Source organism: Pleurodeles waltl, chromosome 4_1 (assembly GCF_031143425.1).
Source record: "Pleurodeles waltl isolate 20211129_DDA chromosome 4_1, aPleWal1.hap1.20221129, whole genome shotgun sequence".
Classification (NCBI taxonomy): Eukaryota; Metazoa; Chordata; class Amphibia; order Caudata; family Salamandridae; genus Pleurodeles; species Pleurodeles waltl.
In genome coordinates, this window is record NC_090442.1 from 915,521,171 (window position 1) to 915,547,964 (window position 26,794).

The 26,794-nt window shown below is 42.1% G+C and overlaps 1 protein-coding gene across 1 annotated transcript in view; it reads right to left on the reverse strand.

Moving 5' to 3' along the window:
• Positions 1-26,794, reverse strand: part of CCDC146 (coiled-coil domain containing 146) — an 897,036-nt gene that overhangs the window by 663,834 nt on the left and 206,408 nt on the right. Inside the window, exon 3 of the mRNA XM_069229681.1 lies at positions 2,473-2,555. Coding sequence (XP_069085782.1) covers positions 2,473-2,555 — 83 coding nt within the window. The remainder of the gene's footprint in view (positions 1-2,472; positions 2,556-26,794) is intronic.

Below are 26,794 nucleotides of genomic sequence, written 5' to 3' on the forward strand. Positions count from 1 at the left end.
CAGAGAGATGAGAGAATCAAAAACCTTTTCCAGCTGGGAATATTGCAGCCAACATTAAGGTGGATTGTAATATACTCAATAAAATGAGCCACTTATTGCACTCCACTTTATTTTCATTGGCTCAAAAATAATATATGGATTCATATGCAACTGAATATTCCATTTGTCCTGTGCCATTTGGTATCTCTGTTCCAAAGGTGAAAAGCAGGTATTCCAAGTACAGAAGGCTCTTGGGTTTTTTCTTGACAGGGAAGGATTGGGAGTACCACCGTGGACATATCTGAGCCTCAGCTTTCTATAACGAAAGCAGTGTTTTTAAGGAAGACTGCTACAAGGAATTCTTGCAATCCCCTGTTGTTGACAAAAGATCAATACAATCACTGCTTTTCTTATATGTAAATGCTACACGTAAAAGCTACGGGCTGATTTATCAATAATTTGCACAGCTATAAAGTGATGCACAATGACACAGCGTGGCACAAAGTTTTGATATGGTATTTCCTTTCCAGTGCAAAACTTTTTAACCTCAAAATTGGCTTTTGTAGTGCAAATAGTGCTTTGCACTCACTTGTGTCAAGACAGTGTTACATGGGTGGTACTTGGGTGTTCCAGCACTACGTGCCGCGTTTTTTGATACAAACCCCTCGCTACTAAACTTGTAAAGGCTTCGCATGAAAAAAATAAACTGTTCTGGAGGCAGGAGCGAGGAAGGAAAACTGTTTTTATTTCTCCTAACCTTTCACACATTGCGTGTGTGCTAAACTGTATAACACACATCCTATGTGGGAAATGTTTTAAAGTCAGCTCAGGTATACTATTTTGTACTGGCATAGTCTACTTCCAATTAATAATTTTAAAAAAACTATCCTAGACAGCATGCACATATGTTTGCATTATGGTGCCAAGATTTGTGCCTGTGCTACGGGACCTTAAAGACCACCAGCGCAAGGTAAGACAGCAGCTGTAGGCCATATTTACTAAATTTGGTTTTTCTCTGTTTTCTTTCTCCTGTGCAGCAAAGACCAGCACCTTTGCTTATGGTCTGTGTTGTGTAATATATTTGGGAATCTGCCCCATGCATATAGGATGAACCTATTTTAAAAAGGTCTTTGGCAGGTTAATTGTGAGCCCATGTGCACAATTACTTAATGGTAATACTCCGATAGTAGTATATGATGAATACAAATCTTATTCCCAAACTATAGTAATTAGGGCACCAGCTGGGTAAATGATTTATAGTCCGAGGTAAGTAAAAAGTAAGGGTGTGAGAAATTTGGTAATTTGTTTTTGTGTAATTTTTAAATTTGGAACATAAAGTAAAATTACGCAAAATGCAAAATAAGGATTAGGGGCTATATTTTAGGGCAAAATGCCATGCTTTTATCCTGGTCGTTCACATAGTTCCAGGACACCAGGGGGCCACATTCAATAAAATGAGGGCTGATAATCCGTGAACACATTAGGCAGGCAGGGCTTGGAGGCTGGGGTCTCGTTTGAGAAGGGGAAGCAATAGAGGTAAAAAAAAGTCCCGGCTGCAAATAGGCTGAGATACACGAGCAGGATGCTTTGACTGAGGCTGATCTACTGGACAGCACTCGCCCCTCAACTCAGCCAGCCCCGGCTACTCCAGCTGACGTATTTGGGGAGGAGGGGAGTTTTTGGGGGGCTGAATCTCTTCACAGTTACATCCTGTTAAATACCGTGAGCATCCCAGCAGTGCTTGGAATGCAAGCATAAAAGTGTAGGTGTTCTTATTGAAGTGGGCGTCATTGTTTGCTACTAACAGAAACAGTTACTTGCCTATTACAAGGGCTGCTTCCCAGCTAAGAAATGCTGGTTCTTTTCCTTTCAAATGAAATACATGCAGGGACTTGCTCATTTAAAGTGCTGCATCCGAGGTTATCTGAATCAGAGATTGTATTTAATGGGTGATCCATCGGGAAGGAATTGTGACCACGTCATCTCTGAAGTTGTCGGTCGAGGACAGGAGGTGGGACGTACACTAGAATGACCTCTGCCGCTGCTGCCCTCTTGATTTATGTCATCCCATGGCTAACGGTGGAAAGTTGGCTGCACAGCTCTGTATAGCTCAAGTGGGCGCCATTGTTTAAAGATTCCTGTCTGGGCTAACACTTAAATCTAACTTAATAAAAGAATAATCTTAACAAATTTCTTAGTACAGCGACATCGCACGCAAAGCAGGGCGTGAATAAACGTGTTAAAAGTTCCCAAAGGTTCCTAAAAATATCCAAATGGTCTGAATTCCTTTTCGCGTCACACCGAGCAGTGCGGCTCTACAAATTCCTGCTGTACTCCCGACATCCCCAAGACTGGAGCCTTGTGAAGGGGTCTGGGGACACAACAATATGGTTTGGTGTTGTCCTTTTGCTGCAAGTGCTTTCATTCATTTTACTAAGTACATCAACTTATTAGACGGAAGGAAGTGACCTTAAACAAGAGTAAAACCAATACCTTTTCAGTGTCCCGTGCAGCAGCGTATACTTTGCCTTTAGTTCGGCTACCCTGGTTCCGGGGATAGTTCCAGAGGCGTATAACTAGTAAAATAAAGGAATAACAGAATATAGATCAGTCAACCTTCCATTTCTATTGGAACGACTTTTGTTTTCAATAAGATACATATTCAGCACAAAGTGGTCTTAAAAACACTGTGAAAAGTGTAACAGATATAGAGGCCTGGTAATCAACCGCAAGAGCAGAACGCTGAAAATAGAACAGATAGTAGGTAGTGTTTTAGCAGCCACCGTGTTTTCTACAACTGTAGCCTAACGCTGTCTGGGACAGTTTCAAATACTTCCAATCAACATGAATAGACACGTGTGATTGTTCAGATATTTCTGGAGTTTTGAACCGCAGGAGCCAGGTACTACTCCATATCCACAGAACTGCCACGAACATCCTCTTTGAGGTTTGATTTCTAAGATGGACATGAGGTTGAACCGCCATGGCATACTCTTGGATGGTAGTGTGGCTTAGTTCAACTAGTACAAACATCACCAACAGTATACATAATATCTGAGCAGTGTTAATATTTCACTAAAGATAAATAACATTATTTGGAAATAAGTCCAGTAACACCAGGAAGTCTAAAGGTACAAGTGCATTAATCTGGTAACTATCACTGTTACTCTCAAACTAATTCTACATTCATAGGCCTTAGACCGTGAGGGTACCACCGAAGTGCTGGATTGAATCAACCAGTCTCAGAAGCAGACCGATAGCTTACTCAAGTTTTGTCTAGAGTTCACTCACACTTTGATGGGGTCTTGAGGAGACACGCTGTAAACAGCCTCTGGCACGAGTTACAGCTGTTCAGCAAGAATCAGCTGTCCTAATATTGAACAATATGAAGAAAGGATGTTTAAGAGCAAAGGTGTAAGTATATGAGCCATCAGGTTGTGTGACTGACAATCACTTATGCTGCATCATAGAAGTTACAGGGAAGGACTGCGCCATTTGTGGCTAGTCCACGGGTGAACAATGAGGTACAAAAGTACTAGGGCCTTAAAGTAGAGATCGGGTTACTCAAAGCCAATCTCAAGGGTTTTGTGGGTAAACATACAGGCAGACCGGTGGTCAGTTTTAGCGTTATGCTTGCACTTAGTTACTTGTGGACTCTCCCATGGGTGTGAAGATGGATGTGGAGGAACACAGAACCTCATACAATGTTGCCAGTGCTTGCAGAGACTCTCAAGGGAACTGCACAATATACAGGCACAAAGGCCCTCTTGGAGAATGTGGTAGGGGACCGATGTTCTGGAAACTCAAGCAGGGCAACAGTCATGGGCCTTTTTGTCTCAGCAGTTTTGAATTCCTAACAGGAATGAGCTTACTGAAGGACTCTTTTCTGGTTCAGGGAAAGGCACATTCTCTGCAAGCAAGACAGTCACCTACTTATTTTCTTTGATTGACAGGGGCACAGTCTCTTCCCGAGTCATGAGGTACACTACTAGCCGCTCCAAGGGAGGCAGCAAACATTCCTCTCTCTGGTCCCAGCCTTCTTCCGAATAGATGTGTAGAGCTCTTACAAGAAAACCGGGCCAACTGACAATTTAGCTTATATCCAGCACATTCACATTCAGTTCCAACCAGCTGGCCACTGAATACACGGCAGCCACCCAACTTTTGGAGGGAGGAAATCCTGTCAAAGTCAATTTCCTTCAGGTGGACAATAGATCCAGGGCATAGATGGAGGATGATCTCTTGCCCAATGAAGTACAGGTTAAGGATTCTCCAGAAGAGTGCGATCAAGGATGCAGGGGATTGGCATGAAGTCCATCTCTGTCATACGTGTCTGTAGGTGTGTAGTCTGTTGCCACTCAGACCACACACTCAATCACTGGAACTGGCTTGTTCCAGGTCAAGTAAACACAAAATATCCATTCAGTGGATGTGATTTCAAACCCAGGCATTTTCTCGTGGATCTACAATGGTCCCTGCAAGGAGGAGAAAAAGGAGAGAGAAATGCACGGGGCAGAGAAGGATGGGAAATATCAGCAATGATAATGACAACTAAACCCTATAGAGCACCTTACAACCTTAGGATCTACCTACATGCAGTGAAGATCCGGAGATGGGTTATCCCACCAGATGTACAAAGATGGACTCATGCGCATCACTTCCAATCAATAAGAGGCAGAGGACTGGGTCAGAACACACTCATGATTTTTACATGTAGAGCAGGAAGGTAGTCAATCCACTGGAGTGCAGGTAACAAGGCATGCACTCCATGACTATCAAACAATTGCCTTGGTATGGCCTAGACAAGGGGATGATAATCACACGTTAATGGGAGTACTACTTTGTGTGGACTCCTATCATACAACGTAGTCTAGCAGTCTGTCAGGTGGCAAAAAAAAAAAAAAAATCATGTTGAGCACCCTTCAAGGGACTAGTGGCACACGTTTTCAGAACCGGAAAACATACTGAGAGGGTCGAAATGATTTGAAAGAAGGAGCATGATATTACATAGACAATGTGCTGTGCAATTTTAACCAGAGGGGAAGCCCACCTCCCATGATATTGGTCACAATTGTGTTAGATACACACAGTTCTAAAAAAGAACTGAATGCTGGATCAGAAAATGAAGCAGCAACTGTATTGTAACTTTAATAAGGAGCAGCTAAAGAAGACGCTATAGGTTGACCCATCATGACATGATGGTGATCATCCATAGCTGGCACTCGTAAGGTTTGTGGCACAACTCTTTTCCAGTGATTAAGTTATGTTTTTCAAACGTCTATGGCTGCAGGAGACAGACTGGCCTTGCTGTCAGTAGGGCAGGTCCCTAAGTATCTGTGCCCATGGAGCGAATAATGACGGGATGGTGGTAATGACATGAGTGGATAAATATGTAATGATGTAACAGTGATGTCAGGTTTATGAGGCACAATGACTTCAAAGTGACCGAGCCTGTGGCCAGTGCAATAGCTTGGACAGCTTTACTGCAGACCTCTCTTCTCATTTCTGATCTTCTCTACCTCACAATGATGTTGGCAATTCATAATACCACCATGGTCCACAATATTATGCTCCTGATGATCTGAATATGTCATAGGGATTGTCTATAGGAAAGAAATACATTTTGTACATATGATGAAATCAGAATACTGGACACCATAACATGTGGGATAGAATGCAACGCACTGCAAATAAGCTCCCATATTAAAGTCTGCCTAATGGAAGTCAGTGAATACCCCAAGGTAACAGCCCTATGTCAGTAAAAGAGGCATCATGTTGACAGAAAATGCTATATGGTATAGTTACACAGAACAAAGGAGTGTGAACAAAAGATAGGGTGGATTTAAACATGTTTTAGGCTTGAAAATTATGAATGGAATTATCAGAGAATCAGCATGGTAAGAAAATGCATAACAAAGGGATTTATTGTAGTGAATCCGAGGACCATCTTTGGGGTATTGTGAGAGTATTACACAGTGAACCCTAATCCTCATCATTGCATAATATTCCACGTTCTACATTTTGTATTTTCCAAGTAGGACCTCAGTGGCCTCCTAACATTGAGTGTTTGAAGAATCTGTTCTTCAGGGAAGGTTTGGGAGTGAAGAAAGCCTGACGTTAGCCTACCCTTCTGGTTGAAGGGATTGCCAGAAGGAAAGCTACTTTCAATGACACGGAGATCTGGTACATGCTTAGGACTAGATGGTGGTTGCACTAATTTGGAGAGTTTCAAAGTGGAAGGTAAGCGTTACTAAAGCTCCCAAGAAAATCTTTAATCACAGCAGCAGTGTAGGTGTCTGAGATGGGTCTTTCCTGTAAGCAACGTTGGCAGCCTAATGCACTTCAAAATAAGAAAAATAATGGCCTGATTTGGCCATAACTCTTGCACTTGAAGTCTTATGATTATCTTCTTGAAAGCCTTCAAACAACCTCGAGATCTTCATGCAGTCATCTGGTAGATTCAATTGGTAAAGTGGCAGGTACTCAGGAGACAACTGATCAAACTAAGTGATGGCAGGAGTGGTTGGAGTATCTTGCCTGTCATTCTGGTGAGTAGGTCCGCCATGCACAGAAGTCTACTGAATGGTCTTAGTGATAGGGGAAGGAGGTGCAGCTGTTAGTCTGAGGCAATTAAAAGTATTCTACTGGGCACTAAACATCTGTGACAAAAGGTATATTCCTGAAAACGGAAGGTAATACTTCATTGCGAAATTTACAAGTATATGAATAATGTTCCTCTACTGTAAAGTTCACACATGATTTATGGAAATCTCCTTTATTTCCATCAATCAAGTTGTGATCACTGCCTATGTCTACGTTTTACGGACAGGATGTATTTTGCTCTACTCCACACTTCTTTAGGAATAATTGAAGAAAAACAGAACTCCTTAATAAATGTAAAATTCATATTTGTAAGAAGGACAAAGAAAGGTGCTTCTCAGTCAAAATGACAACAGTTGACCGCTACAATAAATGCTATATCAAAGTTATCAGCCTAAGTAACAAACGCTGTTCTCTTTTGAATTACACCTTCCATTGCCATTGCACGTATGTTGTTATAAACTTGTAAATGTTGATTCTTCCAGTTGTTAAAGAGTGTGCATTTAACTTTTGGGCGATGCCTCTATGTACAGTCAACTCATATTTTGCTACATATTCCAACCACCTATCGCTTATTTTATTTAACCTAATTAGTCAAAGGCTGAGTTCTGTCATTCTTGTGTTATTGTGTATCACCACAACATTACCCGGGTACCTAAACTTAAAATGAACTACTAAGAAATAGGAGCATTTCGGAAACATGTTAATCCTCACAGACGTGTGTTCTGTGCAAGTAAACATCCACACTGCATTACTGTTGTTCTGAATGTGCCAAAACAATCCTGATATGAATCCAGAAAAGTAAAAAACAGCATACCTCACAACATATAAGTCATGACCACTCAAATGGGTGAAGGCCAAAATCTGTCTCAAATATCAGTAGGCTTCACAATTGGACGTTATTTGGGCAAACTGCCCAAGTGAGTGTGCAGTGAATTCTTGTCAGCACTTTCCAGATTGCCACATAAAATTATTGAAGAGCTTTGTGCAAATGCACAAAGCTGAAGCACCAACGAAATTCAAAAATACTGAATCACATCAAAAATATGCAAATAACAGAAATACTAACAGGGTACAACAATTCATTAATTAAAACGATTGTCATTGTGGATTGCCTCGGCTTAGCAGTGACCTCAGAAATCGTGGGTATCGGTAAAAGCAGAGATGAATGTCTTTGACCACTCTATCAAAAGCAGATTCCCAATAAACTGAGTCCCTTGACCTAGGGTGTGAATTCTCGGCATTTTGTATTTCCTGCGGTAACAAATAAGTAGACAAGTAGAGCTCCCCAGGGTTCAAAGATTTGACGGAATGTGGTCGTTCAGCAACTCCTTATGGTCTTCCATGAAAATGCATCAAAATTTTGTTTGCCCTCTAACTTTCCCAGGAGATCCACTGCGGTTGGTGCAATGCTTCTTGCCAGATTGCCTGTGCTTTTCTCAAAGGAACCTTGGATCTGGTACCTCCTTACATTTTAGGACTGTCTTCGTGAAATTGTTTGTTTGATTGGAATGGACACTATAAATATCAATTCTTCTCATGGGAGCAACGTACCTTGAGATGAAAGGTTACATGTGTGGGCTTCCTGTCCTTCCATATAAGAGTCTCTCACAACCATTAAAGTGTTTAAAGGGTACACCCTATAGTATGTTTTTTTCTTATAACACCATACCAGTGATTAATGGGTCTGACGTTTGATTAGTTATTTCATCACTCTCACCTGATATTCATAATGATTAAGAGTTTGCATGTGTACACGTTGAAGATGGAAAGGAAAATTTGTTGATATCTGTTGAGCCTGAGAGGTCAAATACGTCAGTAGGAGCAGACAGGATCTTCATATGTCATATATACAACAGCCATACCCTCAAACTGCAAACTCAGCTAAATCTTTGGCAGAACAGATGGACTTATCAGGGATGATTATCCCACCTTTCCCCACAATCAAACATTTTCTGTTTCTCTTATGAAGGAGTTTAAAAAAACCTTCCACAGAACCTTAGAGTCTGTACTGAGCCCAAGAGTGATCAATAATATTGGTGCATAGGGCATATATCTTTCCCTATGGAATCTATTCTTCTGCTCAATGTTTTTCAGATGGTGTACAGAAAGTACAGACCAGTGCATTATAGCACTTTTTCTGAGCTGCGCCTGCTAAGGAGTCCAGGGGAGATGGTCTGTGGAGGAAGAAAAGAACTGGCACAGGTACCTTATACTTCCTCAATTCTTTTGTGCTACCTTGTCCATGAGTCTGGTGTTCTAACCGCATTTGGGCTCCCATCAGTATCATTATCCACAAAGTCACTGATAGACGGTGGAGAAACTTTTCTGAGAGGTTGACGAGGGGGAAATGTCATCCTCTGAATGCTCCGACCCTACAGCTTGCGAAGGCAACTACCTGGTTTTCTGGAAAATGACTCCCTCTTAAGCTTCTTATAAGATTCACGGCCCTTTGAATGATAAAAAATATGATGTTCTTTTGTTTCTTCCTGGGAGGATTGCTAATAGTGCTTCCATGACTTGTTTACTTATGATCTACCCTGCCTTGGGGGGAGGAGGGGGGGGGGAGGAGAGATGGAGAGTAATCAAAGAGGACAAGGAGAATCGTCTGAAGGCTGTGCTGCTTCCTGAAAGCAAGAACCCTATGGATGTTGCCCATGAGATCATCATCTGTAGCTGCAGAGGATGGATGTTCCTCAGCAGAGTTTCTGGAACCTCAAGAAGAGATAGCCTTGATGTTGTCTCAGGAATGGGCACCAGATGTCAGGATATGATCCCTCAATGTCAATGGGAAGCCAAAGGTCTTGCCAGATTGATGGCAAAAATACCTCCGCATTCACTATGTAGCCTCTGACAACCTAGATGTTGCATGCTTCAACTCCAAGGGGGGCAGAAGGTGTCAGACGTGCACATTAAGTGCAGATGAGGAGACTGATGGCTTCTTTGCGGACTGGGGCTTGTTGACTCTAAAAGCTCTCACCTTATTTTCGCCCACACTCCTCTAAAGCAAACTCCCTTCTAGTTTCTCAGCCTCTTTGTTAGACCTGGCAGCCTTAAGGTGGTCATCCCCCAACTTTTTGCCTACCTCCCCCCACTTTTCTGACACTGTTTTTGCTGGTTTTAGGAATCCGTGCACTTTACCTCTGCTAACCTGTGCCAAAGTACATATGCTCTCTCCCTTAAACATGCTAACATTAGTTCATCCCCAATTGGCATGTTTGACTTACTTATATGTCCCTGGTAAAATGCACTATATGTGCCCAGGGCCTGTAAACTAAATGCTGCTAGTGGGCCTGAAGCATTGATTGTGCCACCCACATAAGTAGCCCCTTAACCATGTCTCAGACCTGCCATTGCAAAGCCTATGTGTGCAGTTTCACTGCCACTTCGACTTGGCATTTAAAAGTACTTGCCAAGCCTTAAACTCCCCCTTTTCTACATATAAGTCCCCCTAAGATATGCCCTAGGTAACCCATAGGCAAGGGTGCTATGTAAATAAAAGGCAGGACATGTACATATGTTTTTTTATATGTCCTTGTAGTGAAAAACTCCTAAGTTTGTTTTCCACTATTGTGAGGCCTTCTCCTTTCACAGACTAGCATTAGACTATTTTAGAAATGCCACTTTTAGAAAGTGAGCATTTTTTCTGCACTTAAAACCATCTGTGCCTTACAGCCTGTCTCCAATCAACGTCTGGTCTGTGCTGGTTGACAGCTCCCTTGCGCATTTCACCCAGACAGCCACAAACACAGGACACTCCGTCACATCTACATTCATCTGCATACTGAATGCGTCTTCCTTGGCTGTAAAGGTGGTGGGCCTGACACTTAAATTTCAAAGGCCAGTGGCCTGCCCTCACACAAAGGACTGATAACCCCCAACCCTCGCCAGGACCCTGGCAGACAGGACTGGGCTGAAAGGGGAACTTTTGCACTTCACAACCACTCTTTGAAGTCTCCCCCACTTCAAAGGCATTTTTGGATTTATAAGCTGTGTCTCTGACCCCACCAACTCAGGACACTTCAGGACCTGCACCTGAACTCTGTCAGAAGACCTGCCTGGCTGCCCAGGGGACTCTCTGGATTGCTTTGCTGATAAAGACTGCTGCTCCGCGGTTGCCCTGCTGGTCTGCCGGCCTCTGACTGTGCAGGAAGGACTCCGCCTTCCCCCACAAGTGCTGTCCAAGGGCTTTGATTGAGCTTGCCTCCTGTTCTGAAATCTCAGGGACAGCAAAGACTTCAACTACTAGCTTTTTACTAGTACCGGACTCCAGCGATTACGGAAAGACTTCAGTGACACCAGCGATGCCGCAACCTGCTCCCGCTCTGTGGAGCTCGCTGCATGCAACAACTGCGGCCTGCAACGCAAGTCCGACATTGTCGCAACTCTACTGACATCACTCAGAGTCATCACACAACTGCAAAGTGGATACATCAAGTTCTGACGGACCGGAACCTGCAACCCCGCCGGGTCACAAGGAATTGACGCATCGCGGACGCTGCCACATCATCTTCCCCTGCATCTGGATGGAACCGAAGTCTCACCTCCACCTGCTTCGCAGCGCAGAACCAACACCTCTTTCCTCGGAAGCTGAAACGTACTGACGGCGCTCCGACTCCAGTGAAGCCTCTTTCCGACTCCATGCAACATCCTTGTTTTTTGTTTTCAATAGGTACTGTACCTTGGGGTCCGTGCGACTTTGTGACCGGCACCGGTGGTGCGGATTGTTGGCAATGACTCAACAATGCCGTGATAGCCCCAGTCAGAGCTGTTGTGTTTCTAGGCGCTTTAGTTGGATTTAACCTTTAAAAATTAATAACTTTGTTTGTGTACATTGGATTTTCCTCGTTTTAACAGTATTTTATTCAGATAAATATTCTCTATTTTTTCTAAACCTGTCTGGTGTCTTTTTATGGTGTTTTCACTGTGTTATGGTATAAGTTCTGCACAAACACTTTACACATTGCCTTCTAAGTTAAGCCTGACTGCTCAGTACCAAACTACCGGAGGGTGGGCACAGGATAATTTGGACTGTGTTGTGACTTACCCTAACTAGGATCGTGGTCCCTACTTGGACAAGGGTGTATCCCTTTGCAAACCAGATACCCCATTTCTAACATTCTTGCATTGCATCTTGGAACAAATTTAGGCTTCTTTATGGAGTTAAAAACTTGAATGCAGATGGTTCAAATGTTAGGCTCATTCTTCCAGAATATGGTCCTGCACAAGGCGCAAATAGATCAAAGAGACCTAGGTGACTGCATGATCAAAGGCACCCACCTGAAAACTATTGGTATTTAAATGAGGCAAACAAAACTCCTAATGAAACCACAACCCGCATGGAAAATAGAGTTTTTAGTCCTAAATGACTTTGAGAAAAATCTGCTACGGGAATCGTCAGTGAGCCAAAAAAATGTAAACTATCTGTGTGACCTGTAGAGTAGGATAGGCAGATGCAGCTCAGGAATTTATTTTAAAAAAACTATAGTATCACCTTTTTAAGGTTTACAAATGGTGAACCGATGGTGTTTTCAGTCAATTGTATTTTACACTTCAATTTGGCAATGGCTGCTTGATTTTTTTTGTTTTTTTTTAACAAAAAAAATATTGAAACTGTGGTCTTCATAGGCATGTTTCCTTTTGAATTTAAAAACAGGCATACATTGTAAAAATTGTTTCAGGATAATGCATGTACGCCAAGGTATTCAAATGTCTGGATTTGCACAACAGAAATCTTTAACGCACTGGTTTTAATTTTGCAATCAGGAGTTGTCCTCTTGAAAATGTGCCACTGTCAGACTGAAAAACATATGTTTTATGCTTAAGACTCTTAATTTTTCAGATAAATATAATCAGAAAACTTTCGATGTTCTTGTCAGTGTTTATTTCTAAATATGGTAAAAAACAGAAATAGGTTTTCTTCTGCACGATTCTCACTACTTCCTGACGTGCATGTTAAGTCAGTAGCTTTGAAGGCTGACAGGTAAGGGAGGTAAATAAAGAGAAACAGATTTCCTGCTGAAGATTAAATAACTGCAGCAGTACAGCTGTTTAAGCTGTTTTACAATGCAAATGATTTTAATTATTGGATTGTACTGGAAATGGCTAAAACCCATTGGACATTAAAACACGAGTAAACATTTGTTGTTTAAATAAATGCGGAATTATACCCATTGCAGCTTGATTATTACACCAAACACAAACTAATTATAGACAAATACTTATCAAACGAGCAAAAAATAAATATGGATAAATACTGATGGAAATGTAAAAAAAAAAAAATACACTCAAATCAGGAGCCCTAGTTGTGATGCATCAGTTCCAGATAATGCAATGTTGTGCATTGTACCAGTTGAACTTCATCCCTATTGGGATGCATAGGCCTGGAAATGGAACACCTGATAAGTGAAAATGGTGTGCAGCCTGGGTTGGGATCCTGGGGTATTGGTTTCTGCGTTGTCCCAAGCTTAATGATTAATAGAGCAGAATTTTGAATTCTTATTCAAAGATTTCTGGGGATCAAGTCAAACCAGAAGAGATTCTGAAGGTAACTTTTTGAGCTTGTTGGGATCTGAGCTGAAAGATGCTCAGGGTATCAATGTTATGTTTTTGCTCAATACTGAGAAAAACCTTGGATGCTGAAATCTGGAAGGCAAATGAGCACTCCTGTGGTACACAACTGAGGATGAATACTATACAAAGTAATGAATTTATACAAGACAGAGTGGATGAATAAATTATTACCTATAAGAGGAAAGTTTACTAAGTAACAAACCAATAGGGATCAGATATTTGGATTGAAGATGTAATATAACAGTTGGTTATCAATGTTAGCATTTATTATATATACTGTAATGTGTTCCCATCATTTTCATGAATTTTTGCCCGAGTATTTAAAGAAAAAAAATGAGAACAACTAATGGCTGGACTTTAAGACGCATTTGTCTGATCCTCCACGTTGACACAATCTTTTTTTAAGTGTAGGAGAAACTTTTTAATTAGGGCTTAAATGGCTAAAAAAGGTATACTTCAACTTTGAAAATCTAGTATTAAACTAACTATCTAACTAAAGGTATTTGGCTGTAGGCTCGATCTATGCTTTCATTGAAAAGAAAAAAACATCGCTCTCTTTCCAAATGAAGGTACTGAATACACATTGAAAAGACACGCTGAAAGAAGTGTGAGACCACACTCAATCCTGACGAAAGATGAGACATAAGTAAATCAGCCTACCTTCGATAGGCTGTCTGATAAACTAACAACATCAGGCAATAGTAGAAGCAGGAAGCAAAGGACACAGGGACAGACTCTACTCCATTTCTTCCATAAACTCAGCCACAGTTTAAAATACTGTCTGTAGTTTGAACAACTATGGCTCCCATTACAAACAGTGAGGAACAGGGTGAAGTGTTTGCCACTCACGGTAAACCCCATAACACCAGGATGAAGAGTTTACTATGTGTGGCAGATACCTCCCATTCAGAGTTTTCAAATGAAATGAGGTCTAACATGCGGAATCACAATTTGACACACTGGATTCAGCATATTTTTCAATTTATCCGAGTCTAATAAATTCCAGCAGCTCTGAGCTGCTAAAATCTGACAGAGGTAAACAGTGAGGATGTGATAATTATCATGGAACTCACAATTCTAATCTCTGTGAAAAGTTCTGCTTACATGGATTTCGGAATTTGACACCAAATTTTGAGAAGGGCTTTTACCTATCTCTGTAGGCCCTCACTTCAGTAACCTGCTTTTGGTTCGCTTGGCAGGGAAGAACACCCAGGAAGTGACAATCAGGAGACGTTAGCGCTATACATGCCAAATTAAAAAAATAAAGTATGCACTTAGGCAATTTAATACAATTGCACACAATAGTATTTTATATGCATCAACGGTCCTTGGTCCACGCCAAATAAACCCAAACCATAAATGCAATGGGTATTTATATAGTACAAAAAACAGGGAGGCAAGTACTGTGCGTCAACTATGCTTTTCAGTCTAGGTGGATCTTTAGCCAGGTTTTGGATTGGTTGAGATTCTATTTAATGGAAGTTCGTTTCAGAGTTTCAACCCTATTGGCACTATCACTGCTTGTAAATTGAACTACCCCAGAGATTCTTGAAATCTGTATTGCGCGTAGGTCCCTGTTGGTTAACAGTAATTGCTGCCTTTACGCTTTCTTCCTGTTTTTGAAGAAATAGATGAAAAATAAAAACCATAAGGGAAAGTGCTGCCCGTGGATTCCTAAAGATGAGCTTCGTATAAAAGAAAAATATTTATACCATCGATTCCGGTATAGTTTTAAGGGTCTTTTTCGTGTGGCACAGCTGCTATAATCAGTAAACATTTTTGTCTCTCTGCCAGGGTCCGGTTTGATCTCACAACAACGTGGGTGTCTAGCAAATCGTGGAAACTGAACATGGATTTGTGGCAAGAAAGAAAACAATGCGCAGACTTCTTGGGCCGTTTGATGGGATGCTCACTGGGTGGACCATGACCTTCTTGGCATTAATTATGTAAGAATTACTGCGGGTTCCCTGAAAATGATATTTTTCTAGTAATGCTACCCGATGGTAGTGTATTACCACCACCCTTTCGAATTATGGCAATGCAGGAGGGAAATTACAGCTCAGGCAGAACGGAAGACCTGCTGGGACTGGTGCGTGGAAGCCCTTCAATATGCATTACCGCTAGAGGTAGAGAGTTGATGCTAGAGGCAAATACTGCCAGTGTAATTACCACTAACGCATACATATAAAATGCAGCCAGTGAGATACAGGCGTCCATGCATTGGGCAGCTATACAAATAATGGTGGATGAGTGCAATAGTTCACATGCTACAGGACAAAAAAAATTATATATATATATATATATATATATATATATATATATATATATATATACACACACACACACACATATATATATATATATATATTTCTTTTCCAGAGAAAAGACTAGGTCATTGCACGACTAAAGCCCCATGCATCATTACCTTATCAATTAGTGAAATCACAACAAGGGCTTGATGCTGCAGAAGCTGGTTCTATGTTTACCCATTTAACTGGCCCCAATCGTAAGGTTATGGTTTTTTACACCTGCTGTTCCAGGACCTGACCTACTATGTATCTAGAGTAACTGGGCCAAGTACTACCCCTTTCATACTGGACTCTCAGTAGCAGCATAGATCGAGCAGTCCCAGATTTTCCTAAGAGAAGGTAGGTGTGAAGCATACACAGATGTAAGACTCAAAACACAAAACAGTTACTGCAATTGGTTTATTATCCAGTCAAATACTTGCTTTCATGCAAAAAAGTTATATTTTAATGTAAATACACAAAGCACAGAAACAACACACTAAATGGCATCAGCGGTCTCCTAAGGTAGTGTGCTAGCGACATCCTAGTTGGTATCCCCGAGTCCCTCTCCCCATTCTATTGGGGCTTGTTATTACCCATTTAATAATGGAGGCAGATGTGGTTCATGCTAGCCCCCCCCATGTAAACAAGTTAAAGTATGGCCTTAAGATTTAAAATTAGCTGCAGTACATGCTTAGTTCTTACATGTTCCCAGCAGGCCCAACGGCCTAGAGTAGTCTTATCCAACCCGATAGTGGCCAGCAAATACAGGAGGACCAGGGCACAGTTATGGGGGCTCCAGTCTACTGATGCTGAGGACCTGCAAACATCCACATTTTCCATATGACAAATCAGGCCTCCTCATTCTTCAGTCAGCCAGGATCAGTGTCAAAACATACTCTGTAGCTCCTTTGGCAATCAGAAAGTGTTCTTCACAGAAGCCTAGGGCAAAAGCTTTAACTTCATAGTGGCCCCCTCCTGGCACACGGAGGTCCCCAACTTCATCTTGCACATTGGCAAAGGCGCTGGTTTCTCAGTGGCATCTCTCCTCGCACACGGGATTGACAACTTCAGTTCACTCATGAGCGATGGCCCTAGTGTCAGGTAGTGGCATAACAAAACTGGAGGGCCCCCCCTTCACAGAACAAGGAGGGCCCCTCCCCTCCAGACTCACTCAGTCCAGATGTTGTGCTGGGGGGGGGGCGGGATGTGTTGAGCCCTGGAGCTCAAGGGCCTCCTGCACCGTGATGGCCTTTGTTACACCACTGTCATCAGGGTGGACCACTCCTGCAAACAGGGGCCCTGTCTTCAGCTCACATATGGGTGACAGTCATGGCTTCACTGTGCCCCCTCTTGCACACGGAGGTCACAGACTTCAGCTGACATACAGGTCTTACCTTCACAATGGCCCTCTCCTCCACATGGAGGTTGCCAACCTCAGCTCTCACAAGGGTGATGTCAACTTCTGCAAGAATAGGTGGACAGCCAGCTCTCCTGCAACAGTCTGAACCGGTCCGGATGTTTCACACTTTGCTCACCAGGATCCAGTTGACAGGATCCCTGCTGGGCTTCTCTTCCTCCAGGCACTCACCCCCTCCTCACAGGGTCCGCTGGTCTTGGCAGGCACACAGAAGGCAGGTGCTCCACGCTCAGTTTAAGTGGTCTTGGGTGATGGTCTTTCACCCCGCAAGGAGACTAGCCAGAGCTTAGTCCCAAGAATTGATTCCAGAAATCTCTCAGATTGAACCCGGCTGTTAAGCAGTGTTGTTGAATAACTTGTGGGACTCCTGCTCCACTCCTTTATAGTCCAAATCCAGACGTGGATGTGATTTAGTGTCTGGTCCTTTTATAATCATGTTGTAGGTGTTGACTTTTTCCAAAGGGACCTCTCCTCTATCCTGCCCTTTGTCAAAGGGACAGTCTGCCACAGCAGGAGCAATTTAAATTTTGAATGACCCACAACACAGGCCAAGGAAGTATCTGAGGATCACCCCAGCTCCAGCTGTCAGACTCCACTTAAATATGCCTGATATATAGGTTCAAATCTCTAAACCTTCCCTTCTTAAATGATCCCTGGTTCTACAAGGCATTCCTTATCAGACCCACGATCTCCCTGATAATGAGCCCAGGTTTCACGGACCCAAAATACTTTCTGGAATCAAACAGACCTTTGACTTCCACAGAGGACGCTCTGCCCCCCCCCCCCTCCAGTGTATGAGTTCCCGCTCTACCTCTCAGAAATGACAGTAATCCACATCTCCAGTCTGAAAAAATGCAGTCCTTCCATCACAAGTCTTTGCAGGGCATGGGCTTCCAAAATGGAAGTCACAGGCTTCCACATTATGTACCATGAATATGGCACACATACAGCCAAGCACGCACAAGTATCACCCAGCCAGGAGCAACACAGTCACCATACAAGCCAAGAGTGAGTTAGTAACAAGACCACATTACATGAAACAGGCCTAGGTCATGGAGCACATTCACGATCCCTTGTTCACCCATGACCAGAAATCAGTACCAGGGATCCAGATATCCATACACCTGGGGCTCTCACAGCAGAGGTACACATTCATCACCACGCAGGGGACTTTTCCATCCCAACAAAGACCAGCTCAGAGGTAATATTATTTGGGGGCACCATAATTCCATAATGTTCCCGATAATTGGTTGCTGAAAAGGAGCTGGTGGGAGTTTTATTTGCTGCTCTAATGCAGTGGGAAACATTTAACTGTAGAACAACATTTACTCTTTCCATGACGGGAAGCATCTACCCCCATTCTGGCCACAATTACCGAAATCTTTCTATCGCTTGTTCGTAATACGAGACCCTGGTGTGGTAGCAAAGGTAAAGATAAGCCACAGTCGACTTCTAACCGAGATCGTGATCTAACATCTGGCCCACAATACGGAAAACATCTGAACAGTTATGCTATTTCCATGCCATTTAACACACTACTCTGTTGTCCAGAATTCCTAGCCACTGACTAACGCTGTACGCAGAGCGGCACTGTCCACGCTGGAATATCTTGAAGCAGCATGTTATACCGAGCTCCATTTGACAACTGCATAAATCTTCTAATTTCAAACATGCCACACCAGGAGCCCCAAAAACAATGAGCAATTGTTCGGGCAACAAAGACGCCAAAAAAAACTTTAAAATGACATAAGGAAATAAAATAATCCCAATGTAACATAACTTTATGTTGCCAAAACAAAGAGCACGCCGATTTATCTAAAAATCGCGACACATGTTGAACAGCACAAGACGATTTTTTGCTTAAAAAAAAATGTCAGCAAGTGGTAGACCACAATGGGAAGATACAAATAAAAAATCGTACGCTAGTTTTTATTCGAACATAAGAGAACATTTTGCTACACGATTAACGCGAGTTTCATGAAAACTGCATCATTTTTATTACACGCCAGAAGGGGTGAAATAATTCTGGAATGTGTGGCAATGTGCAACAACTGTTCTACATTTGACTGATGAATTCTCCTTATTTTACCCACTAAGAAGGGCGATTCCAAACACGGTATAATCTTTTTAGGTGCATCTCTCTTTTATCGCAGTGGCTTCTTGGACATAGCTGCAGAAGCATCTCACTAACTAAGCAAAATCCCACTGCAACAAAGGTGGTCTAGCACAAGGCTCTCAGACCGTACTGAGGCTATGGAAGTGTGAAAGCTGGTGCTCCTGCAAATTGAAAATGTACTTTTCATACTGGCCTCCAATGACGATGACATGGAGAAAATCTCTTTGGCGATGCCCTTAAGGTCACGAGGGTCAAAGTAATACGTCTACCAAACGTTTTCATTGGGGATAAGGAATGTAACCATGTTTGAGACCATGAAGCAGCTCCCATTTTTCTACTGTCTAAGGCAGGGGGGTGTTCTAATCTAAATGTATAAGATGTTCAATTATTCCAGTGTATTTGGTATTGGTAGGCCTGTGCACCCTAACTCAAGGATTACTCAGGTTTGGTCAGAGTACCCAACTATCACTTTCCTAGCGGTTTCCATCCAAAATGGAAAATAAAAAACCGATATCAGATAAAGCCTGCCAGACACATATAGATGTTTTTCCTCTTGCTGAACCTTGGCCCTGATTGACATAGACCTTGATTAGGAGTGGCCCAGAGAAATATTACATATTCGTGCACCTGATAAATTCTGACATCCATGATTTGGCACCGCGTTTCACTCATTTTATTTTAAAGAGTACAATTTGATCAGTTCGACCTAGAATCAATTTGCCTATTGGAATCTTGAAAGTAGTATGGGGCAAATGCAGCAAACCTATAACTATGCACAAAAAGTTCCTTAAGAGTCTCATAATTCAAGTGGCTCCGGGAACATAGCGATTTCAGTGCTTCCCGTCTTTTTGACTATTGAATTCCGAAGTTTATAGCCGACTTAATTTAATGGGGAGGTGGTATGACCTTTATTGCTTTATTGGTGTTAATTGCTGATTAGTCCACCATTAAGGACCACCTGCTGCCTGTTGAAATTACTTCAGGCTGCAACTTAGTTCATTTAAGATTTTCTTTTCTTAAATTACAGGAATGCTTACCGAGAAGCACACCTCTTTAAACGTCCCAATGTACCACTACCAAATTGTCAACGCCACTAAACAGCCGATTGGAACATACGCATCTCTGTTCAATAATGAACTGTGATGCTGTTTTTTCAGAATAAGGCCCTCGAGATTCTTTACTCTGTTTCCAATGATCCTAGAACTAAACCCATTGCCCTAGGAGCCAGTTGATTGTCCCAATTACTTTTCATCTTCTTCGGATATGCAATCTGCTCAAAAGTACTTCCAACCCACGATAAATAAATCAGCCACTCTTGTCACCTGTGTGCAGTTTTCATCAAGGATGTTTTCTTTTTTTGATGAAGATGCTTCACCATAAGGAGAGAGTCTGCTGGCCTCTTGGCCATGCCATTCACTTGGTGACTGTGTGAGAGTTCAGACAGTTGTGCAGAGGACACATTGTCAGTATGGCAATAGGCACTCGATTAATATATAAAGTTACCAACTCCAGCAGGACTGTGAGCATCCTCACTTTCACAAAATTTGTTCTATCAATACTAAATTGGTGCCTCTATCATACCCCACTGTTGTATTCTTTTGTTTACAATTATCGGGGTCTCTTTAAAGAATGTGAAAGATGGAATGGAATGTGAGGGTGGAACGGGGGGCCATTGTGCGTTAGGAATTGAAGATATCGGATGCGCTTTGTTACTCTCAATAAATTTTGGAAAATATACCTTGTTACTGCGTCCTGCATACAACAGAATTTGGCGACGAAGGTCTGGAGAACTCTTTTATGCCGCTTCCTGTGTCTTATTGCTGCCAGAGTTCGATAGATCCTGCTGCTGATTGGGCATCCGAAGAAAGACGTCGGAAGGAGAAAGACGTCAAATCAGAAAACGACGCTGATTAAGAGACGTGTCTACGCCTCTGGCAATTCCGACGGGCAAGTATACTGCCCTCGTCTGTTTTTCTGTTTTCGACAACTTCACGGGAAGCAGAAACAGTTGCAGTTGGGGTTGCTTAGCAACCAGAGACGCTTCTCTGCGCGAGCACGTTTTGTAAAATGCTCACTGCGTTTCATTCCTCTCTCTCATTGCGATCTTGGTTCCAGGACTGTTATGGTTGCTTAGCAACTGCAGACGCTTATCGCGGACTCTAATAAAAAAACACAGGCTATTTTTATTTACGAACTGTTCGTTTTTACAAAGTACTGTAAAGTAGCAAGCATTATAAACAACTGAGAAGCTAGTTTTCATTTGATATTGAAAACGCTGGCTATTTATTTATGGGCTATTTCCTTTTACAAAGTACTGTAAAGTGGCAAGTCATATAAACTACTGTGAAACTATTTTCCCTAAAACAACTAAAAAAACATAACTAAACCAAAATGCAATTTGAGCCTCCTGCAAAGTTTTTACAACTAAAAGGGGATCCACCTATTCCTTGGTCTAGGTGCAAGGAAGAATTTTTAATTTACCTAAAAGCAATTGATGAAGATGGAATGTTTCAGGAGAGGAAGAAGAACATTTTATTACATTGTTTAGGCTCAGAAGGGCAGCTCACTTTTTGGACGTTACCACAAGTAATGGTTCATGATGAAGAAATTGATGTGTTCAATGATGCCTTATGCAAACTTGAAAATAGATTTAAACCAACCGCAAGTATTGCATTGAACAGATTAAAATGTTATACTAGAACTCAACAGGAAGGTGAAGCATTTGATTAATTTTTGACGAGTTTACGCAGTCTATCTATGCACTGTAATTTTGGACCCATCACCGATGAGATGATCAGGATCAGATCATCGTGCATGTGAGGAGCAAAAGGATTCAGGAGCAATTATGGGTGATGGGGGATCCAAAGTTACAGGATATAATAAATACGGCGAAAGTACTAGATCAATCGGAAAAATGGATGAGGACAGTACAAAACACTTAGAAAAGTAATTCATCAAACTGGGATGTAGTCGGAGCTGTTGGCAACAATACTGGCTATAATAAATTCACAATGAAGGGCACTACAGGAAACAAGAAGGATGATAGAAATAAGAAAATAGATAGAATGTCATGTTATAGGTGCGGGAGTTTGAGTCACACTGCAAATTCTTCTCAATGCCCTGCAATTGGTAAAGAATGCAAAACAACTGTCGAAAGTTTGGACACTTTGCCAGAGTGTGTAGGGATATTAAAGGTGGTGATGGCAATGATAGAAGGAAAATCTCTTATGTGCAGGATGGGAGGGAAAAAGGGGTAGTGCTTTCTGTTAAAAATGATGCCATCGACAAAACTGGGAAGGTAGTGAAACAGCCTAAGTGTACAATAGTGGTTGAAGGTCAAGAACTGGAACTCATGGCGGATTCTGGTTCTCCATGGACAATCATCACTTGTGGTTATTTTGCGGAAAAGTTCAAGTCGCTTTGGGATGTATCTGATTTGGCTTCTTCAGACATAGTGGCTGAGGGGTTTGACGGTACAGCAATCAATGCTCTCGGATATGTGGAGACTTCTGTGTGTTTTAAAGGGCGCACTGCTGTAATCAAGATGTATGTTGCTGAGAAAGGTGTTAACGTCCTGGGATGGAGGGACCAAGCTGAGTTGGGAATAATTCTGAACCCCAGGGCAATTGAACCAGTGATGTTGGTGGGGGTTGGGGAAAAGTCTAGTTGGATTACATCCACATTTCCTAAAGTGTTTTCTGAAACACTGGGCAAGTTGAAAGATTACAGCCATAGGATTAGGCTTAAAGAGAATGCTAAACCTGTTGTGCAGAAATTGAGAAATGTTCCCATTGGTATACGTGAGGAGTTGAAAAATAGCTTGGATGAAATGGTGAAAGAGGGTGTCATTGAAGAAGTGGAGTCATCTGAGTGGGTTTCACCCATTGTTTTGGCTCGTAAACCAGATAACTCATTGAGGCTGTGTGTTGACCTGAGAGCCTTGAATGCTAATATCATAGTTAATTGCCATCCCCTACCAAATATTAATGAAGTTGTTAGCATGCTTGAGGGAGCAAAAATATTCTCTATGTTGGATTTGAGGCCGGCCTATCATCAGATTGAACTCACGGAAGACTCTCGCCATTTCACTGCATTTATCACGCCACAAGGTTTATACCAATTTAAACGTATGCCTTTGGGTTGGCATCGACGGCATCTGTGTTTCAGAGAGCAATGTTTATAATGTTCAAGGATATGGACAAGTATGTTAAGTGTTTCCAAGATGATGTTTTGATATATTCTAAAGACAAAGAGGAACACAGAGACCATCTTGAAAAAGTGTGCAATGTATTCAATAGGAATGGGCTAACCCTGAAGTTTAAGAAATGTCATTTTTTTTTCAGAGTCAGTTGAGTATTTGGGGCATACCATCTCAGGGAACTGGGTTGTACCCAAAAGTTCTCTGGTTAAAGCTATAGGTGATGCACCTATGCCTGACAATCGGGAGAAACTCTTGTCCTTTGCTGGGTTATGTGAATACTACAGCAAATTTATTGAGAATTTTGCGACTAAAATGGAACCTTTAAGAGAGTTAACCCGTAAAAATGTAGAGTTTGTGTGGTCGGATAGACATGAACGTTCATTTGAGACTATAAAAAAGGAAATTGCGTGTGCACCTACCATCACACCTTTCAATATCAAAGCTCTGTGTATTGTGACTGTGGATGCCAGTATTTATGGTGTTGGGGGTGTATTGTCACAAAGAGTTGGAAAGGATGAATGGAATGTTACGTTTGCTTCTCGCACTTTGAACGATGCAGAGAGGAAGTATGCAGTTATCGAGAAGGAGTTGGTCGCATGTGTTTGGGCTATTGAACATTTTCACAACTACATATGGGGCTCACGGTTTGTACTTCGTGCTGATCACAAACCCCTGGTAGGCATTTTATCCTAGGGTGTGGTTGGAAAGCGACTGCCTGGATTGCAAGGTTGGTATCGGGACTACAGGAGTATTCCTTCGACGTTGAGTATGTACCTGGGAAAAGCAATTCAGTGGCTGATTGTTTGTCACAACTACCTCAAGAAGCCCCTGATAAGACAGAAAGAGGCAAATCTGGTGATTTGGACATTGCTTCTGTGGTATTTGAATTAATTGCCAAAGAGTTTAAAGCTGTGGAGGAGAAGGAATGGTTTGAAAAAGATCAAGAGGACTGTGTGACAGCAAGTCAAAGGTTATGTGAGATTGGGTTGGCCAAGGAAGGAAAGAATTTTAGAAGAGGTGGTCCCTTTCTTTAAGATGAGAGGAGTTGGAAATTGAGAACGATCTTTTGTTTAAGAGAGGGAAGTGTATTCCACCCATGGGCATGCAATCGTTGATTTTTAGTTTGGCCCATCTTGGTCACCCAGGAATGTCGTCCATGAAAAAAATTGATACGTACCTCTTTTTGGTGGCCTGGTATGCATAAGATGGCAGAGAGGACGGTTAGGGAGTGTAGTGTATGTATTAATACTGAAAAAATGCTGAAGACTGTGCCTGCGCCTTTGCATCCTGTTCCATGGCCAGATTCCCCATGAAAAAAGTTGGGGTTGGACATTTCTGGTCCATTTCCATTTCCATTTCTACCTCATGAAGCAAGGTTTGCCTTGGTGCTTGTTGATTACCATTCCAAGTGGCCAGAGGTAAAGTTGGTACCGCAGGTAACCTCGACTGTGGTTATTGAATTCCTTAAGGAGGCATTTGCTAAGGAAGGGTATCCTGAGACTCTTGTATCCGATAATGGGGTTCAATTTGTCTTGAAAGAGATGCAGGGTTTCCTTAAGTACTGCAACATCAAACATGTAACCACTTCTTTATATGAACCACAAGAGAATGGTCAGGTGGAGAGATTTAATTGCGTACTTAAGGAATGTATTGGTTGGGCACGGAGTTTTGGAGGAGCTTGGAAGGAGAAAGTGAGGGAGAAGCTATGGTATTACGGTATTACCCCGCATAGCACCACAGGTGTTAGTCCAGTTAGATTGTTAAGGGGTAGAGATCCTGTGTCTAAGCTTTGTCCTTGGTGGTTCAAAAAGATGTGTGGCAAAGGTGTTGGTGAGCTTGATATTGAGAAAGTTAAAGATTTTGTGATGTTAAAACCGGGAAAAAGCAAGGAAGCATATGATAGGAAGTGGAAGGTGAGAGAACCAACATTAATTGTAGGTGATTGGGTTAGGGTAAGAAAGCCAGGATTGATAAGAAAAGGCATGCCTAAGATTGGAAAAGTCATGAAGGTTGTAAAGGTGTTCAATAAGAAGGTGTGGTTACACAGGATGGCAGAGTTTGGATTGTTGACGGACTGGCAAAGTGTCATCCTGAACAAGGTGGTGAATTGGATCTTATGGGTTCGGGGTCTATAGTGAGTGAGAGGTCTGTAGGACTCATTTGTGTGGATGTGAGTGGTAGTGGTGCCAGAGGTGTGGTTGATGAAGTTGGAGATTTTGTTGGGACTGGAAGTTCTGAGTACAATAGAGATAGGGAGAGTAATGAGAGCAACGAAAGGAGTGGTATGGATGAAAGTGTGGAAGATGATTCTATCACATCAAGAGTGAAGTTCGATGGGCGTATTAGACAGAAATCTTCATGGTTAGCTGATTATGTGTAAATATGTATGCTATAATACACCTTGTTCTTGGTCTATACCATTATAATTATTTTGTTTCACTTTAGGTTGTTACTCCGTTTGTTTATTTTGTTAAGGGGGAAATGTGTTGTATTCTTTTGTTTACAATTATCAGGGGTCTCTTTAAAGAATGTGGAAGTTTAGAATGGATATACGTGGGGAAGGTGGAATGGGAGGGTGGAACAGGGGGCCATTGCACATTAGGAATTGAAGAGCTAGGATGCGCTTTGTTACTCTCAGTAAATTTTGGAAAATATACCTTGTTACTGCGTCCTGCATACAACACCCATGGCTCACAATTTGACTGGCATCTGTTTGACTGAAGGCATGTCTCTGCTGTTTGTCTTCTTACACGACATTCATCATAATGACGATACATTATGAAATATTTTGCTAACATCGGGAGGCAGTTGGTGTAAAGCTGTGGACCCAACCTTATCGCATAAGGCATTTGGAGCGCATACATGCATAAATCGCGTACAAGGTGGGAGGGGTAATCCAACCTTCATTAGAATAACAAACACTCTCAGGTTAGGTTGCACTGCCGGGATAGGTTTGAAGGCTACAATATTCTACTCTGAACCCCTTGAAAGTACAAATTGCACCCAGCTGGCAAACAGGTGATCTGGATGGTTGCATAGTACTGGGTAATGTATTCTATTGTTGTTGTATCCAGCACACATCTGTTGCTGTCTCCCCTCTTACAGTCTGCACGTTCTGAAGAGGAAAGCACAACAAGAAGGGAATTGAATTAAGGTGGCAGTCACTTGGTAATCATCGACTCTCGGGTTCGTGATTTGATTGTACATTGCCTACCATGTCATTACTGCTGAGTCTGCCAGTTTCATGTTCAGTGTGAGGCAAAATACGCCTCATATGGTGGCTTTGGAGTCCGTGAAGATCTTTGCGTATGCTGTTATCGTGGCTTGTAAAACATTTTCCTCTGCTGTATAGCCCAAATTTCAAGCTAAAATGTTGCAGTGCCTCATCAACATTCATTGTTTTGGCCGAGCTAATCTTAGTCACAGAATGTACAGTGCCTCACCAAAATACCCAAGGCTTTGCCTGAGCCGGTCTTATATTAGATATTGCACTATCTTATCAGCATGTTACTCAAACAAAGCTGAGCCCTTATATGGCAAATGTCAGCCTATCTTGGTCCTCTTGTATGTTGGGTGTTGTTGGGTGCCATTCCATTGTACATCATCCCTTATTGGGA